The sequence below is a fragment of the Orcinus orca genome, chromosome 3 (genome assembly GCF_937001465.1).
Source record: "Orcinus orca chromosome 3, mOrcOrc1.1, whole genome shotgun sequence".
NCBI lineage: Eukaryota > Metazoa > Chordata > Mammalia > Artiodactyla > Delphinidae > Orcinus > Orcinus orca.
Window position 1 is genome coordinate 90050247 of NC_064561.1, and position 17043 is coordinate 90067289.

The window sequence follows — 17043 nt, forward strand, 5'->3', positions numbered from 1 at the left end:
TCTCTGTTTATAGAATCCTATCCTAGCTGTTAGAAGAGGGTGATGAAGACTTGGCTAATAAAGAAGTCCCATGAAGAGCTATTGTATTCCTAGAGCTTAGCACATGCCTCTTGATTGAATAAATAAGACAAAAGAAGAGTACAGGCATACCTCATTTTATTGCGCTTTGCTTTATCGAGCTTCACAGTTTTGTTTTGTTTGTTTGTTTTGTTTCTTACAAATAGGAGGTTTGTGGCAACCCTGTGCTGAGCAAGTCTATTGGCGCCTTTTTTCCAACAGTGTTATTTTAAAATTAAGGTATGTATATTGTTTTTTTAGACATAATGCTATTGCACACAATATACGACAGAAGAGTGTAAATGTAACTTTTATATGCACTGGGAAACCAAAACATGTGTGTGCTTCGCTTTACTGTGATATTCACCTTACTGTGGTGATCTGGAAGTGAACCCGCAATACCTCTGAGGGATGCTTGTATTCCCGGAGGAAACCGTAGATCTCTAGAGCAGTACGTATGCAAGGACTGAGAGAGTCAGGGGTGGAGAGAGGGAGGCAAAGCAGTGGCCCTGAAGGAAACCATGAAGCCAGGAAGCGCCTCAGTACTGGCTCTTGGAGCAAGCCCAGGTTATGAAGCGTACAGCTAGCTGCACAACCCAAGCATCTGTAAATCCTGGCAGCATCCTTCCTCATTGATTTCACTGGGCCAGGCAAGTAGCGCCATCCTCACTGTAACAGAGTCCCTAGTGAGGAACATTTTATTTCCTGGGTACCTGCAATTCCCAGCAAGATGCCTCTCCAGCCAGGGCCAGCCTGCAAAGTGCAACTCGCATTTCACTGTTACTCTTTCCAGAGAACCTGGCCTCTCCCAGGACGCTCACAGGCAGGCCTGTTTTCTCTTGCTTCCCACCACAGAGGTGTATGCACACCCAAAATCAATTAATCAGCATAGGCTCCTTCCCAGTGACAGCCAACAAAGACAGTCTAAACATGGCTTGACTTAACTCACACAGCTCTTGCTATATCCACATTCCCCCTTGGCTCATATGTGACCCATCTGTTGGTGAAAAATTAATGACACAGTATGTCACATATGCCCATACATTCATTGTAGGATTCAAGCTAGAAGTCATGCTTTGGAGAAGCTCCAGAGGAGCACGTGGAACAGGCTCTGTTGGCGCTCCCTCACTTAATAAAAGATTCCATACCTTGGTCCCCTGGACAAACATCTGATCAGAAATAGCAAAATGTCCTGCTAAGTAAACCAACATGATAAGGAAGATCTTTAGGACAATTAAGCAGCAGATGTTGGAGAGGCTTTACGTGCGGGTGTAAGACCACCTCAGAGAAACCTCAGTAATGCTTTGAGGAGGGTAGGACGAAGAACATTTTGCTTTGCCCCAAAAGCCTGGGATGCTGCGGATTAACAGGTGGCCGATTACCTTCAGGAGAGTCAAAGCCCAAACTCAACGTATTTGACAGACTGCTAGTTGCTTTTCCAAGGGTAACAGCATGAGCAGAATTTTTTGGATCCCCCAGACTCTTCTGAGCTACTAGGGAAGGGACAACCATTGTTGGGGCATTTCCCCCCATCTCCCGAGATGGCAGTTTGTATCGCCACCCCTTCCCGCCCCACTTGAAGAAGCAATGCAATGCAATGGTTAAGGGTTTGTACTGAGGACCATGGGACCTGCTCTCTGCTCCTGGCTCTACCAAGAAGGGGCCCTGTGGCCTTAGGTAAGTCACTTACCTTCTCTGAGCTTCACAAGTGGTTAGACCACTTGGTATTCCCCTAGTTCCTTCTGGGTCTTTTCATGTTTTCATTCAGTCTTCCAGAATGTTCTTTAGCTTGTCCTCTTGAGGCAACCATTTACTTGGTCTCCCAGTTAAGGGTCAATGTTGCTGTTTGACCTGCCCTTGGAGCCAACGCCGGTGTTCCCAAATGAAATTTGATCAATTTCATTGAACAAATGAGTGGATAACCACATGCACAAATAAATTCAGGCTCCTTCCTGCATCTCTGTGGGCTGCTATTACTTCCATCAAACAGGGGTGTTCAAATTAACTTCAACTGTGCTCAGTTACTCAGTCCTTATTCAGGACCTTCTATGTGTCAGGCATCAAAGTAGGCAGGTGCTTGCAGTGATCAAAGACAGATGACAAGATCCAGCCCATAAGACACTTTAGAAACTTTAACTATTTCCTGTACCTTGTCTGTGACCGCACACCAACAGGTGGTGAGTATGTCAGTCAGGGTCCAATCAGGAGACAGAATCCAAACAGTGATTTAAATAGGGGAAGTTTAACATAAAGAATTATGAAGTTGTGATAAAACAGTAACTCTAAGATATGAGAACGTTATAGGGTACCACAGGTTTGAGGGAGAGCCCAAGGAAGACTGAATTTGGAAGGGGATCCCCCCACCATCTCAAGGCTGGGGTTCATACCTGGTTAGAGAAGGTAGTTGAAGTCTACTGGATGGAGGAGAACTTTGTTGGTTTTCCCAAGACAGAGCTGGTCTACAGTCACTGGGAGAGCAGGAAGCAACTCTCTGGCAGGTAAGTAAGCTCCAGCCAGTGACCAGATGTGTCCAGCCGCAGAGGGAATGCCACTGTTTGTAGGAGGCTTGGGACACCCACAGTGTCAGAAGGGCAAACTGGAGAGGCAGGGGGCATGGGTGAGTCATTGTCGGGGGGCCGCTGTGTGGGCACACGGAGGAGCTGGAGAGGACATGCAGTGTCTGTGTTGGGAGAGCCACGGGAGAGCGCTCACCAGGCCACGCCAGGCTGCAAGGCTGCGGAGGACTGGGTGCTCTGGACCCCTGGCTGGGGCAGAGCACCACCTGATGCCCTCACACCTACACCGGTGACCAATGGGGCAGCTGGTGGGACCTGCAGAAGCCTCTTCCTCCTGTACTGTCCGCCCAGTGCCCTCCACTGAGAAAGCCTGACATGGTGCTCTCTGTAGAGGAGAAGAACTGGAAGGAATTCCAACCATTATTGCCAAGAGGCAAAAATGGACATCAACAGAGCCTTAAACCGGGTGTCAGCATTCTGAGCACAACTTGTGTACTCTCAGGCAAGTGACTTAGATGTCTCCGTTTCAGCTTATTCATCTACAAAATGGAAATAATGCTTGTCCAATTTACCGAACAACAATACTGTGAGGACCAAGTAAGACGAGGAGTATGAAGGGCTTTGTAAACTGTAAACTGCTTCACGTTTCCAATGGGCATGGCTGTTAGCTGTATTCAGTATTCCATGTGCTCCAAGCTGCGTGATGTTCCCCTGGTATTAAGGCCGAAGACATGAGACCTTGTCTTATTTCTTTTGAATCCCTGACACCTAGCACACGAACCGGCACAAAGCAGGCAGTTAATCCGTCTTTATTACCAGACCTGTACTCTTTTACTTACTTACTGATGGTCACGTTAAGTGAGGAGCTGAAGCTTAAGGTAAAGATGTGTCTGACCAAGCAGGGACAGACCGTAGCTCCTCAGAAGGGGCCCCACTGGTATTTCCCCATCTTTCAGCCAGAAAGCTGCAGAGGAGTCAGTAGGGAGAGCCCCTTGGCCCCCTGATCAGCCTCTTCCTGAGGCCCTGGGGCAATGCCTTTATGGTGTTATCAACCCAAGGAGCTTCCAGAGGACCTCACTTGCCGGCCTATTAAACAGTTGGTGGATAAACAGATGTATAGATGAATGAATGAAAAAGCAGAGTTGCCCAGCTAGGGTCTTGCCCGTATGAATATGATAACCATAGGGTTACTAAAATCCATTTTTTTGTTAAATTTAACACCTTAACATACACACATTCTCACAATCCTCTGTCCATTCATTTCTCCATTACTCCCTTTAAAAAAAATAATAAATGAAGAAATTGGGTACGCATGCAAAGCAACTGCTTATTTACTCATTGATTTATTGTATTTTTGGAGCAGAAACCTCACAGAATAGAGCAGAGCTCTGTCTGGACACTGTGGGCACTGCTATCCGAGGTCTGAATCTGTCTGAGGTGTCTCTCTCTGCATGAGGGGTAAGCTCCTGGTCATCTGCGGCTCCCACTCTGCCTACCCTGGGGCTGCTACAGATTCATATGGGGAGGAAGCTGGGAACAACTGGAGGGGATGAAAATTGAGGACATGCTGATTGGTCTGGGAGAGGAACTTCCTGCCATCGGCCACTCCTCTCCCACAACGGCAGTCCTGAAGAAGCAGAAAAAGGCAAGCAAGTTTAATTACTCTGAACATATCCTGGGACATTTCAGAGCCCCCTGCACGGAACTGAAAGGTTGCATGTTTTTTGTGTGTTTTTTTTTTTTTTCACATACACACACTGTATTTTATTTTTACAAGAGATTAATAAACTGACACCAAGCACTGTGTTGCATGTTTTTTAACACTAAACGTCACTAACATAATTAGAAATTTTTTTTCTCCTGCTTATAACACATTTTAAATGTGGATGAGGTTCAGCCAATAAGCACTTTCATCGATTTGCACAAGGTAGTGGTTAACTGAGGCAGAATCAACTGGCATTGCAAAATCAGTTTGCTCTGCTTTTGATTCACACTGGTATGGGTTAAATACTTCAGGGTGAAACTAACATATAGGAAGAAGCCTTTAATTCAATCATTCCCCTGCCTGAAGCAAATCCTGTGGGTTTCATATGATGTGAATCAGCCCCACTTGCAGATAACTAAACACATTTAGAAAAGGAGGCGCAAAGGTAGCCCTGAAGTGGCTTGGACATCTGTTACTGGAGCATGTAAGGGTAACTTGATCAGTCAATTAATATCTCGTCCTCTCTTCTTCTCAGTTTCCTCCTTAGCTGTGTTGCTTTGTCAACGCTTAGCCTGGAAAGAGAGAAGGCCAGTTTTCGACCGTTCTTTTCCTTCCACAAATTCAGCAAATGATCAAAAGACAGAATCATGTCAGTCTACCAAAGGTACATTCCATACCTCTTTAGCTTCCTAAGGAGCTTGAGGGAGAGGCTGAAGTTCAAGTTCTCAGAAATACAGAGGAAGTGGTGAATGTGAGGTCAACTTCCATCCTCCCTTGAACTGGTCTCATTGGTCTGTTGTGGCCTTTGAAACTGACTTAGCAACATCTCCCCTCTGTTTTCACAGAAGTGTATATTCTGTTATTAAGAATGTCAAGCTGGTCTTCTTCAGAGAGAGTCAGTCACTGATTTTAAAGCCTTGTTACTCAGTGCCCATTTGAGAGTTGAGGTATGAATGACGCCTTTGATATTTTTGTCCATAGCTCTCTACACATGTTTACCACTGAAAAATAAGACAGATTTGCTAAGAAAAGGGACAGAGGAGAAATTGTGATTGCATTTAATGGCACTTGACTAGAGAACCTCCGAACACCCAAATCTTGTCCTGCCAATCACTCCTCAACCCTTGACATTCCCAAGGGAGCTGCATACAGAAAGACTGATAGCAAATGAGAAACAAAGTAACACTTTATTATTACCTTTCAGAGCTTGATCAGGCTGGGTTAGAGTGCGAGGTTCACTCTTAAGGCCTGAGAAGGACCCTCCTACCCCACACACATCAGCGTCGGCTCAAATTCTGGACCATCACTAGTCGCTGCCAGCCACATGGCACAAAACTAAAGCAGTGATGCTTTTCTGAGGTAGAGAAAGATGGCTAGGCTCTCTTCCCCTGGTGCTTCTGGCAAGTCCAACCCACGGAGCAAAAGCAGGGAGTGCGAGAGAGGGTCACCCCTGCACAAACGTGGGCTTTTTATAGCACTCTGCTCATCGGTAAACATCAACCAATACTTTATAATTAACCAAACAGAATGGCAGATCAGTCTCCCTTAAAAGATGTAAGGGAGCTAGAAACGGAGACAGTAGGAAAGTAGGTAAAGAAATAGAAACATTCTGTCCCCTATGAAACATTCACCCTCTCCCCACAAACACGCTCTGTTTGAAATCCTACACAGAGAAGCTTATGAAATAGACGTGGCTTCTTCAGGAAAGCCTGAAACACATGTAATTTAGTCTTAGAAAGCTGATGAAATAAGGAGTAATTATTTAATTACAGGAGGATTTTTTACTTCTCAAAAAACGTTATAGGGTACCACAGGTTTGAGGGAGAGCCCAAGGAAGACTGAACTTGGAAGGGGATCCCCCCACCATCTCAAGGCTGGGGTTCATACCTGGTTAGAGAAGGTAGTTGAAGTCTACTGGATGGAGGAGAACTTTGTTGGTTTTCCCAAGACAGAGCTGGTCTACAGTCACTGGGAGAGCAGGAATCAACTCTCTGGCAGGTAAGTAAGCTCCAGCCAGTGACCAGATGTGTCCAGCCGCAGAGGGAATGCCACTGTTCGTAGGAGGCTTGGGACACCCACAGTGTCAGAAGGGCAAACTGGAGGGGCAGGGGGGATGGGTGAGTCATTGTCAGGGGGCCGCTGTGTGGGCACACGGAGGAGCTGGATAGGACACGTGTTTTTTTAAACGCATTTTGCATTATCTATGTGAACTTTTTCAGATTTTTGTCCAGTCTATATATGCATGCTAACTTGGAACAATCTGTGTCATGTAAGGGGAGACTTCTTTCTAAAACTTTGTCATTGAATTACCCACACCAGTAAGGAAAGCCTCTTTGTAGGCAGTGTGTGTATGTGTATCTTAATCAAGACAAATTTTTCAATAGGAAATTAAAACCTGGGTAATGAGCTCACAAAATCTGTCCATACTTAACATACATCTCAATATCAGAATGTTGCCGATGCCTTTCTGGAGCATTCCATTTGACCCTGTCACATACATCTCCTCCAAATTTGGTAGGAGCGTGATTGTTTTTCAGACTTTGCAGCATCAGTACCAGAAGCATATCTAGGTCAACGTCATGACCACCATAAATCTCCTCACAGCAGTGGGAGAACCTGCTCTAGCATTCTGGATAGGAGAAATCTGGCAGGTTATCAGGCTTTTATTCTACTCATATATCTCTCCTTTCATTGGTGAATGAAAGGTTCAGTGACTTTAGGTGATCCTCCCCAGTGGATCACCTAAAGCCATTTGAAATCTAGGTTTATGATGGTTTTGTTTGTTTTTAAGAATTCAGATGGTACCGTGCAAATAAAAGCAGCAGAGGGAGAAAAACGATTAATGTACTCCATTAATTCGTTCAGCCAGTATTTCTTAAATACCCCGACGTTCACAGGACTACTTACATCAGCACGTAACAGAGAGGCTGGACTGCAAAGTGGAGCACATGGTCTGGGATGTTATGAGTCACTACTATCTCTGATCATTTGGAAAATTCCTGTGCTCTGCTGCCAAAGCAAAACTGCATTCCTGGATGGGGAGAAACACTGAAACTTTCAATGCTAAAGTGTGAGAGCAGCCTGTTTCTGGGGACAGCTTTCTGCTTTGTTCATACGTAGCCTGGTTGAACCTGCAGGAAGAATCTGAACTGTGGACTAGAAAGAGAGCACAAAGAAAATCTGTTTATCTCAGAAGCAAGGAGACATGGGGAAAGACCCTGAGACATCACTGAGCCCCACGCCTCACAGCAAATCTACATTTATTAAAGATGAGAAAAACCTTATTATTGACTTTTCCTTAAACAATGCAGGAAGGATGTATTGTGTTCTTTAATACTCAGTTTCAGAAATAAATGTAACTATTAAAAATATTAATTGCTTTCCCCTTCCTTCCTTTACCTAGATTCCTTTGAAGAAAAAAAAAAATTAAAAACCCAAGTCATTTATAGAATTGAGATTCTCATACTCCCATTAAAAGACAGCCTCTTCAATAAGTGGTGCTGGGAAAACTGGACAGCTACATGTAAAAGAATGAAATTAGAACACTCCCTAACACCATACACAAAAATATGCTCAAAATGGATTAAAGACCTAAATATAAGATGGGACACTATAAAACTCTTAGAGGAAAACATAGGAAAAACATTCTTTGACATAAATCACAGCAAGACCTTTTTTGACCCACCTTCTAGGGTAATTAAAATAAAAACAAAAATAAACAAATGGGACCTAATGAAACGTAAAAGCTTTTGCACAGCAAAGGAAACCATAAACAAGATGAAAAGACAACCCTCAGAATGGGAGAAAATATTTGCAAATGAAGCAACGGACAAAGGATTAACCTCCAAAATATATAAACAGCTCATGCAGCTCAGTATTAAAAAAAAACAAACAATCCAATTCAAAATTGGGCAGAAGACCTAAATAGACATTTCTCCAAAGAAGACATACAGATGGCCAAGAAGCACATGAAAAGATGCTCAACATCACTAATTATTAGAGAACTGCAAATTAAAACTACAATGAAGTATCACCTCACACAGGTCAGAATGGCCGTCATCAAAAAGTCTACAAATAATAAATACTGAAGAGGGTGTGGAGAAAAGGGGACCCTTTTGCACTGTTGGTGGGAATGTAAATTGGTACAGCCACTATGGAGAACAGTAAGGAGGTTCCTTAAAAAACTAAAAATAGAACTACCATATGACCCAGCAATCCCATTACTGGGCATATACCCTAAGAAAACCATAATTCAAAAGGACACATGCACCCCAATGTTTATTGCAGCACTATTTACAATAGCCAGGACATGGAAACAACCTAAATGTCCTACAATAGATGAATGGATAAAGAAGATGTGGTACATATATACAATGGAATATTACTCGGCTATAAAAAGGAACAAAATTGGGTCATTTGTAGAGATGTGGATGGACCTAGAGTCTGGCATACAGAGTGAAGTAAGTCAGAAAGGGAAAAACAAATATCGTATATTCACACACATATGTGGAATCTAGAAAAATGGTACAGATGAACCTATTTTCAGGGCAGGAATAGAGATGTAGACGTAGAGAACAGACATGTGGACACTGGTGGGGAACAGGAGGGTGGGACGAATTGGAAGATTAGGCTTGACATAAATACACTACCATGTGTAAAATAGATAGCTAGAGGGAACCTGCTGTATAGCACAGGGAGCCCAGCTCGGTGCTCTGTGATGACCTAGATGGGTGGGATGGGGGGTGGGGTGGGAGGGATGTCCAAGAGGGAGGGGATATAGGTATACATATAGCTGATTCACTTCACTGTACAGCAGAAACTAATACAACATTGTACAGCAATTTTACTTCAGTAAAAAAAATAATAAAACATCCGTTTTGAAAAAAAAAAAAAACCAAGTCATTTATAGAATGAGATTCTCGTACTCATTAAAAGCAGCTAAAAATGACTGAACTCTAGTTTTACTAAGGGAACATGATTATATATTCATTATTTTTCCTGCTTTGGAGATTAGAACAGTTTCTCTAATCCTGTAGCATCCTCTTCCTTACCGTTATATAGCCTGGACCTGCTTCAACTTTCTTGTCTTTGCAGACTACTTCTTTTCAAATAAAAACTAATAACTTTCTATTTCAAATAAAACAAAGCAAGCTATGAGAACAGCCATCACTTGGATTTGGATCATAGGTCTTCGGTCAGCTAGTACAACCTCACACTTCAGACAAAAGCGAAAGACCTTTAATAAGATTCAAGAGTATGTATGACAGGGGAAGGGGGGCGGGAGGGGGAAGGAAGCAATGATAAAATCCTTGAAATTCTCCCAGATTATAAATGCCATTAAGCTTTACTATAAAATCCCTCAAATTAATGTGTTTCTAATTTTAGCATTAAATGAGGCTGGTGTATTGAGTAGAACTATTTGCATAATGATGACAAAAATCAAAGTTTTAGAGAAGCAAAATTGACTCATTTGAAACTTAAATTCTAATTCCTGAGCAGCTTCTGACTAATGAGTCTGAACAAGTCAGAAATGTCCTGGCCCTCATCCTCAACAGTGGAAAAGACAGTATGTAAAGATGTTGGGGGAAATTTACAACATACACCTATGGTTTCTTAAACTTTCCCTTCCAAGTAGCAACACTGGGGGTGGGGATTCATATATCCTCTCAGTAGCTCTGAGAGTTTAGCCTGAAGTCGCAGGCTGCAAGCACAGTGTTTTTTGTTTTTTTTTTTTGAAGTTTCCCATTTTCTCTTTGACTTTTATATGTATTTCCAACTATATGCTGTAAAATATTCATCTCTCTTTAAAAATATACATGCTCTAAATTACTGGCTAATTAAAATATTACCCTCATATTAGTTAGGCTATAGGCTACGCTGCTATATTAAAAAGATACCAAATATAGTCGTTAAACAAGATGTTTTATTCCTCATGTAAGGGTCTGGAGGCAGCAGCTTGCCAAGGGCGTATCAGCAGTACTGCTCCATGAGGATAATCAAGGACCCAGCTTCCTTCCATCTTGTTGCTCTCTATCCCTTAAGGCATTATCCTTATCTGCTCAGTCAAACCTAACTTAGCTTCAAATCTATGTTTCAGTCATAGAAAGGGCAAAGAAAAGTGAAGATGAATATAATTTTCACTCACATTTCACTGGTGAGACCTAGTCATATGGCTGCAGTAGCTACAGAGCATGGAAAAATATAATTTCCAGTTGGATGGCCATGTGGCTGGCAAAAATTAAAATAAAGGTGATGCTACAGAAATATATACCACACCTGTCTTACGGATTTATGTATCTACCAACTGCTATATTCCTCTGGAGGTGCCCTAGAGCAGCACGGTAATAAGGAATGGGTCTGCAAACGTTTCATGTAAAGAGCCAGGTAGTAAATATTTTAGGCTTCCTGGGTATATGCTCTCTTTTGCAACTACTATTGTGGTACAAAAGCAGCCGTAGACTGTATGACTATAAGTAAGCGAAAGAACATGGCTGTTGTTTTAGTTATCTATCACAACATAACAAATGACTATAACATCAGAAGTTCAAATCAACACACATTTATTATCTCACAATTACCATGGGTCAGGAGTCTGGGTCTTCACATAGGATCTCACAAGGCTGCAGTCACAGTCAGTTGGAGTGTGTTCTCTTCTGGAGGCTTGACTGGGAAAGAATCCACTTCCAAACTCACACAAGTTGTTTGCAGGTCTATTTCCTTGTGGCTGTAGGGCAGAGTGCTTAGGGCCTCAGCTTCCTGGTGGCTACTGGTTGCCCTCAGCACCTACAGGCCACCCGTAGTTCCTTGTCTTGTGGTTCTGTCCACAGGCCCTCTTACAACATGGCAGCTTGCTTCTTCAAAGCCAAGAGGGGAGAAAGTCTCCAGAGTGACTTTGGTAGCATGACAGAATTTCACATAATGTAAGTCACGGGAGTGACATTCCATTACCTTTGACAGATGATTGGGAGTCTGTCCAGCAGAGCTGTGTTCCAATAAAACTTTATGAGAACAACTGGTGGGCTGCATTAGGCCCACAGGACATAGTTTACAGACCCCTGGCATAATAAATAAGGTGTAGAAGCCATTGTTTAAGGTAAGAAAAGATAAAAATTAATTGAATAGAGTTAGAGAAAAAGAATCCTCAGAGCCAGAGGAGCTTTGTAGAAACAGTCATAGAAAAAATGCATTTCTGATTCTGGTCCTATCCCATAATACACCTATTACCTTGTTAATGAAAAATTAAGAATGGGATAGATGAGCATTATGCTCAAATTTATTTATCATAAAATAGAGCTGTTATTGGAACTCTAACTAAATTCAAAGTGAAGGGGCTTCATAGCAAGCTTTCTCCGATTTTAGTTCAATTCAAACCTTACCTCGAATAATTTCAACAGAAAGCCTGGTCATTTTCTTAGTGATTATGAAAATGACAGCTGACACTTACAAGATTATTGCAAATCAGGAATTATGCTAAATGTTTAACATGAATGACCTCATTTAATCTTCATAACACTCCCATGTAATTTAGATTATTATTATTCCCACCACAAAGATGAGGAAACTGAACTTTAGTGAATTAAGCAACACAAAAAGCAGCAGAACTAGTTTATGACTCTTAGTCTTTCCTGAGGGTCCAGACACTTAAATTTTATTTGAAGTGTAATGGGAAGTCTTTGAAGGGTTTAAAGCAGGGAGGTAGTGTAATTAATATGATTAATGTTTTAAAAATATTAGCTCTGTGTGGAGACTGGACTGAAGGGGGGCTAGAGGAAGCAAGGTAGTCCAGGGCAAAGATGATGGTAGCTTGGAAAAGGTAGTATCCTAGAGATATATTTGCAAGTTATTTAGGTGGTAGAAGTGACAGGCTACCTCTCTAATTGAAAAGCACTAAACTATTCCCTTGTTCTCGACACTCTAGCCACACTGATCTTTGGTTCCTGAAACGCGCTAAGCCTTTTCCAATCTCTGAGATTCTGCATTGGCCATTCTCTCTATCTAGAATGCTTTTCACTGTATTCTGCTATTGCCTCATTCTAACTCATCTTACAGGACTCAGCCCAAATCTCACTTCCTCGGAGAGTCTTTCCTTTATGCACCATCTAAGTTTCGTCCTATCTTTTATTTTCTCTTAAGAGAATCCAATTATTTTTCATCCCATACTTATTCACAATTTATTATATTTTGCTTGTTTTTTTTAACTTTTCATTTTTTTAAAACTTTATTTTATTTTATTTACTTTTGGCTGCGTTGGGTCCTCGTTGCTGCGCACGGGCTTTCTCTAGTTGCGGCGAGTGGGGGCTACTCTTCGTTGTGGTGCGCGGGCCTCTCATTGCGGTGGCTTCTCTTGTTGCAGAGCAAGGGCTCTAGGCACGCAGGCTTCAGTAGTTGTGGCATGCGGGCTCAGCAGTTGTGGCTCGCAGGCCCTAGAGCGCAGGCTCAATAGTTGTGGCGCACGGCTTAGTTGCTCCGTGGCATGTGGCATCTTCCCGGACCAGGGCTTGAACCCATGTCCCCTGCATTGGCAGGCAGATTCTTAACCACTCCGCCACCAGGGAAGCCCCTAACTTTTCATTTTACATTGGAGTATAGTTGATTAACAATGTTGTATTAGTTTCGGGTGTACAACAAAGTGATTCAGTTATACATGTACATGTATCTATTCTTTTCAAATTCTTTTCCCAATTAGGTTGTTACATTTTGCTTGTTTTTTAACTGACTAACACATTACACTTCAAGACGCCAAGAACTATATTAATTTTGCTCATCACTGTTAACATAAGGTCTAGCATACACACAGTTCTTGGCACTATAGGCAGTTACTGAATATTTGTTGAGGAAGTAAATGTCTGACTTCAGTGCTTTTACACTTAAACACTGTGCAACTGTTTTTCACATTTGCTGATTTTAGAAGAAATTTTTCTCTTCTATCCCTCTGGAATTATCAACATAACATATCCCAAGTAATTAGTGATGCTTCAATCTCCAACCCACTCTCACTCCACACTCTTCCCAAACCCATTCCTAGATTTTAAAAAATGTTGAGAATAAAATGTACAGTAGGAGGAAGAGGGTGATGAAGCTGGCTTGAGGCAGGTGAGTTCTCATTTATTGTTGGTAAGAGTATAAACTGTTATGAACCTTTGAGAAAACAATTCATCAATATGCAAAAATGGCCTTAAAATAAATGTAAATAGGGACTGCCCTGGTGGCACAGTGGTTAAGACCCTGCACTCCCAATGCAGGGGGCCTGGGTTCAATCCCTGGTCAGGGATCTAGATCCCACGTGCATGCCGCAACTAAGAGCTCGCATGCTACAACTAAGGAGCTCACATGCCACAACTAAGGAGCCCACCAGCCACAACTAAGGAGGCCGTGTGCTGCAACTAAGGAGCAGCCTGCCTGCCCCAACTAAGACCCAGCGCAACCAAAATAAAAAATAAATGTAAATAAATAAAAACATATACAAAGAGGGGTGTGTGTGTGTTTGAATTTACATGAGATATCTGAAAAGATATAAACCAAATGTTTCTAACTAGTTAGGTAGGTATTTCTAGGGAGTAAGAGAGCAAAATAGACTTTTTTAAAAACACTTTTTAAAAAATACAGGCAATTTTATATTTATAATAAAATCCCATTAAAAGTAAAAACAGAGGGCTTCCCTGGTGGCGCAGTGGTTGAGAGTCTGCCTGCCGATGCAAGGGACACGGGTTCGTGCCCCAGTCTGGGAAGATCCCACATGCCGCGGAGCGGCCAGGCCCGTGAGCCATGGCCTCTGAGCCTGCGCTCCGCAATGGGAGACATCACAGCAGTGAGAGGCCCGCGTACCGCCAAAAAAAAAAAAAAAAAAAAAGTAAAAACAGAAAATAAATCTTCATACTTTTGGCATAATAATCCTACTTCTGGGAACCTATATTAATAAAGTAATGAGAAATGTGGTTTAGGGTTTATTTATAATGATCTTTACCAGTTGAGTTCTTTAGTATTTTAAAAAACTGGAAATAGTCTAAATGTCCAACAACAGATTGAATAAATAAAGTGTAACTCATTCAAATGAAGGACTACTTAAAGATAGGAGAGAAAGATATATGAATAGGAAAAAAAACAAAAAAACCTTCAATAAAATCTACCAAAATGTCATTAACGGCTGTTTCTGGATGTTGAGAGTCTATGATTTTAGGTTACTCCTTTATGATTTTTTTGGTGTTTCCTACTTAAAAATAATCATATTTAATAATTGGAGAATTGCAAATATTATTTGTAGTACTCCTTTCTAACAAGTAATTTATATTTTTATTCAATCCTCATGACAAGCACTCATACAAAACATGTTTATTTGCTAAGACAGTAGGTTTCAGTTCCCACTTATGGCTCCACCCACCTTATTTCTATGAAAATGTAACACACACCTTAATAATCTTTGGGAATGATATCTTCTTTTACTTGTGTATCATAACAATGGTGGTAGCTTAAGAAATAAAATTATCTGGAATTAAATATATTTCAGGAATAATTATGTTCTTAGTTAGAATTAGACCTACTACTTACTTGTCCTTCCTTCAATGCCTTTGGTCAGACTTTCCTGAACTAGACTGATGGAGAGAAAACTATTTACCACTATTTTAAGCTACAAATAGGAAATTTCATTATGAAGTGTCACATTTAACTTAGATACGTACACTGGGAGTTAAGTTGGCATCAAACCAATGAAAACTTCTACCTATTCATATGGTCACTGTTGGGAAGGCCCAACAAATTCAACTTGAAATGATGTATGTTTATTTGTAGATAAGAAGTCTGAAAGAATATTTACCAAAATGTTTACAGTAGTCAGGTACTTTCCTCTGGGGACCAGCAGAACAGAGCGTAAAAATATAAGATAGATCCCACAAGCTACATATGGAAACAAATCCCATTATACTATAAACACGTCTTCTAGATATCCTATCAATGGAAGTTTGAGTTTAAAAACTTTTCAAATCAACCAAGTATGGACAGCCACTATACTTACATTCTGAAATAATCCAAACACCTAATCCTTCTAAGCAACAACATAAAAGCACACATATAAATAAGTAAGGGCATAAATTCCATGTACTAAACACTTATTTGGGAGACATTTAACATTCATATTACTCAGATACCTCATATAAAGAATGTGATTTAAATCCAGTGGTTCTGTTTAACTATAGGATATTTCTGAAATCAAATTCTTTCACGTGAAGTCATATTTGAATCTCTCTTTGTCTCTCTCTGTTCTCTCTCTCTCATTTTCTCCCCCCCTCCCCTCTCCCTTTCTCTCCTTTCCTCCCTCACTCTGTCTTTCTCGCTGGAAATAATATAGTGCAGACATTTCATTCATAAAAATTCAACTGATATTATTTTCTGTAGGCAACCATACTCCCATTTATATAGATCCATAGCATAAAATACTGTGCACTTCAGTTCAACTAATTCTAAGAGATAAAAATCTTCTTGGCTGAAATTAACATATTTACAAAAAGAGAACATAAAATTTGTTTTACATTCTGTTTTAAAATTTTAAGGATAATCCTTTAGCACTCATTACAACTATTTTTATTCATGATCTGAATCTGTCTCCCACACCTTGAAATGAATCATTATTAATTTTCAGTACAAAAAGAAGCACACAAAAACCTGAACTGTTATTAAATCATTAAACTCAGAGAAAAAATGAAAGTGCACAGAGATGCTCATACTGGAGTTGGCTGATGTACTAGTACTAGCTCTATTTAAAATTTCTTTCCTATATTATTTTCCAAGGAAAATACACTCATTATATTAAAGGAAACAAATGCCATAATGTATTTAATTGACTGTGGCTACTTTCTTATTTTTATTAATGTAATTAAAGAAGTTCTGTGTTCTATGGTACATATTACACTTTGTATCCATGGACCCTTCTTGATACATAGAAGTATCATCAAGTATGTAAAAAATAAACAGGTCAGGCAATAAAGCAAAAATAGGACAGTAAAAACAATATGATATTCACTTTTGTTCCCCTTAAAACAAAAATGTTCTTAACAATTGCTTGCTGTTGGCTCACAGAACTGGAGAATGTATGTTAGAACTCCAGTACTCAAAACAATGATCTTCCTTGGCTGTTATTGTATAAGAAGCAATAAACCGTATAATTTACATGAAGAAAGCTAATGAATCCTTCAGAAAACACAACCTGGCAGTTTATCTTCAATGCAAAACAATGAGGTGGCAGGAGTGTGATAGAGAAACCAGTCTTTGAGAACATCATGTAAGGGAATCCAGCTGTGCTTGTATGGTCTCTAGCTATTTACAAAGACAAAAAAAAAAAAGAGAAAGTTGGTGAAGGGAGAGAAATTCATATGAAGTGTTGTTTAGAAACATGCAAATGAAAGAAAAGAATGTAACTGGTAACTATGTATTTTAAATGTACTCACATAAGCAATAAATATACCACTTAGAAAATTTTTCTTTTTATGTGGATATTAGAATTCAAGCTTGCTATCTGTTTTCCAATTTGTAAAAGAGGATTTCTAAATAGTACTGTTTAAAATGCACCCAGCTCTTTCATTTTAGATTTCTAAAGGGGGGAGGGTGGTAGAGGGGGCAGTGCATTTTCCTTGATTACAAAATCAGTATTTACAAAGAAACACGAAATATCCTCAAAGATAAATCTTTAAAGGCCTGGTATCTGCCTTTTCCCTTGGGCCCAGAAATTAAAATATTTAACATTACCTATCTCTAAAGTGCCAGTGTGGCTAGGTA

The 17043-nt window shown here is 40.6% G+C and overlaps 1 protein-coding gene across 10 annotated transcripts in view; it reads right to left on the reverse strand.

Annotated features, from left to right (window-relative positions):
* Window positions 1-3905: 3905 nt before the first annotated feature.
* COMMD10 (COMM domain containing 10) overlaps window positions 3906-17043 on the reverse strand; it is a 172509-nt gene continuing 159371 nt past the window's right edge. For 3 of the 10 annotated variants that reach the window (XM_033423800.2, XM_033423804.2, XM_033423803.2), the window contains exon 8: window positions 3906-4200. In XM_033423800.2, the coding sequence (XP_033279691.1) occupies window positions 4066-4200 (135 nt within the window). In that variant the 3' untranslated portion in view covers window positions 3906-4065. Of the gene's footprint in view, window positions 4201-4266; window positions 4851-10821; window positions 16585-17043 lie in introns of those variants that run through there. The other 7 variants (XM_033423806.2, XM_033423807.2, XM_004267477.4 and 4 more) reach the window with 5 other exon arrangements.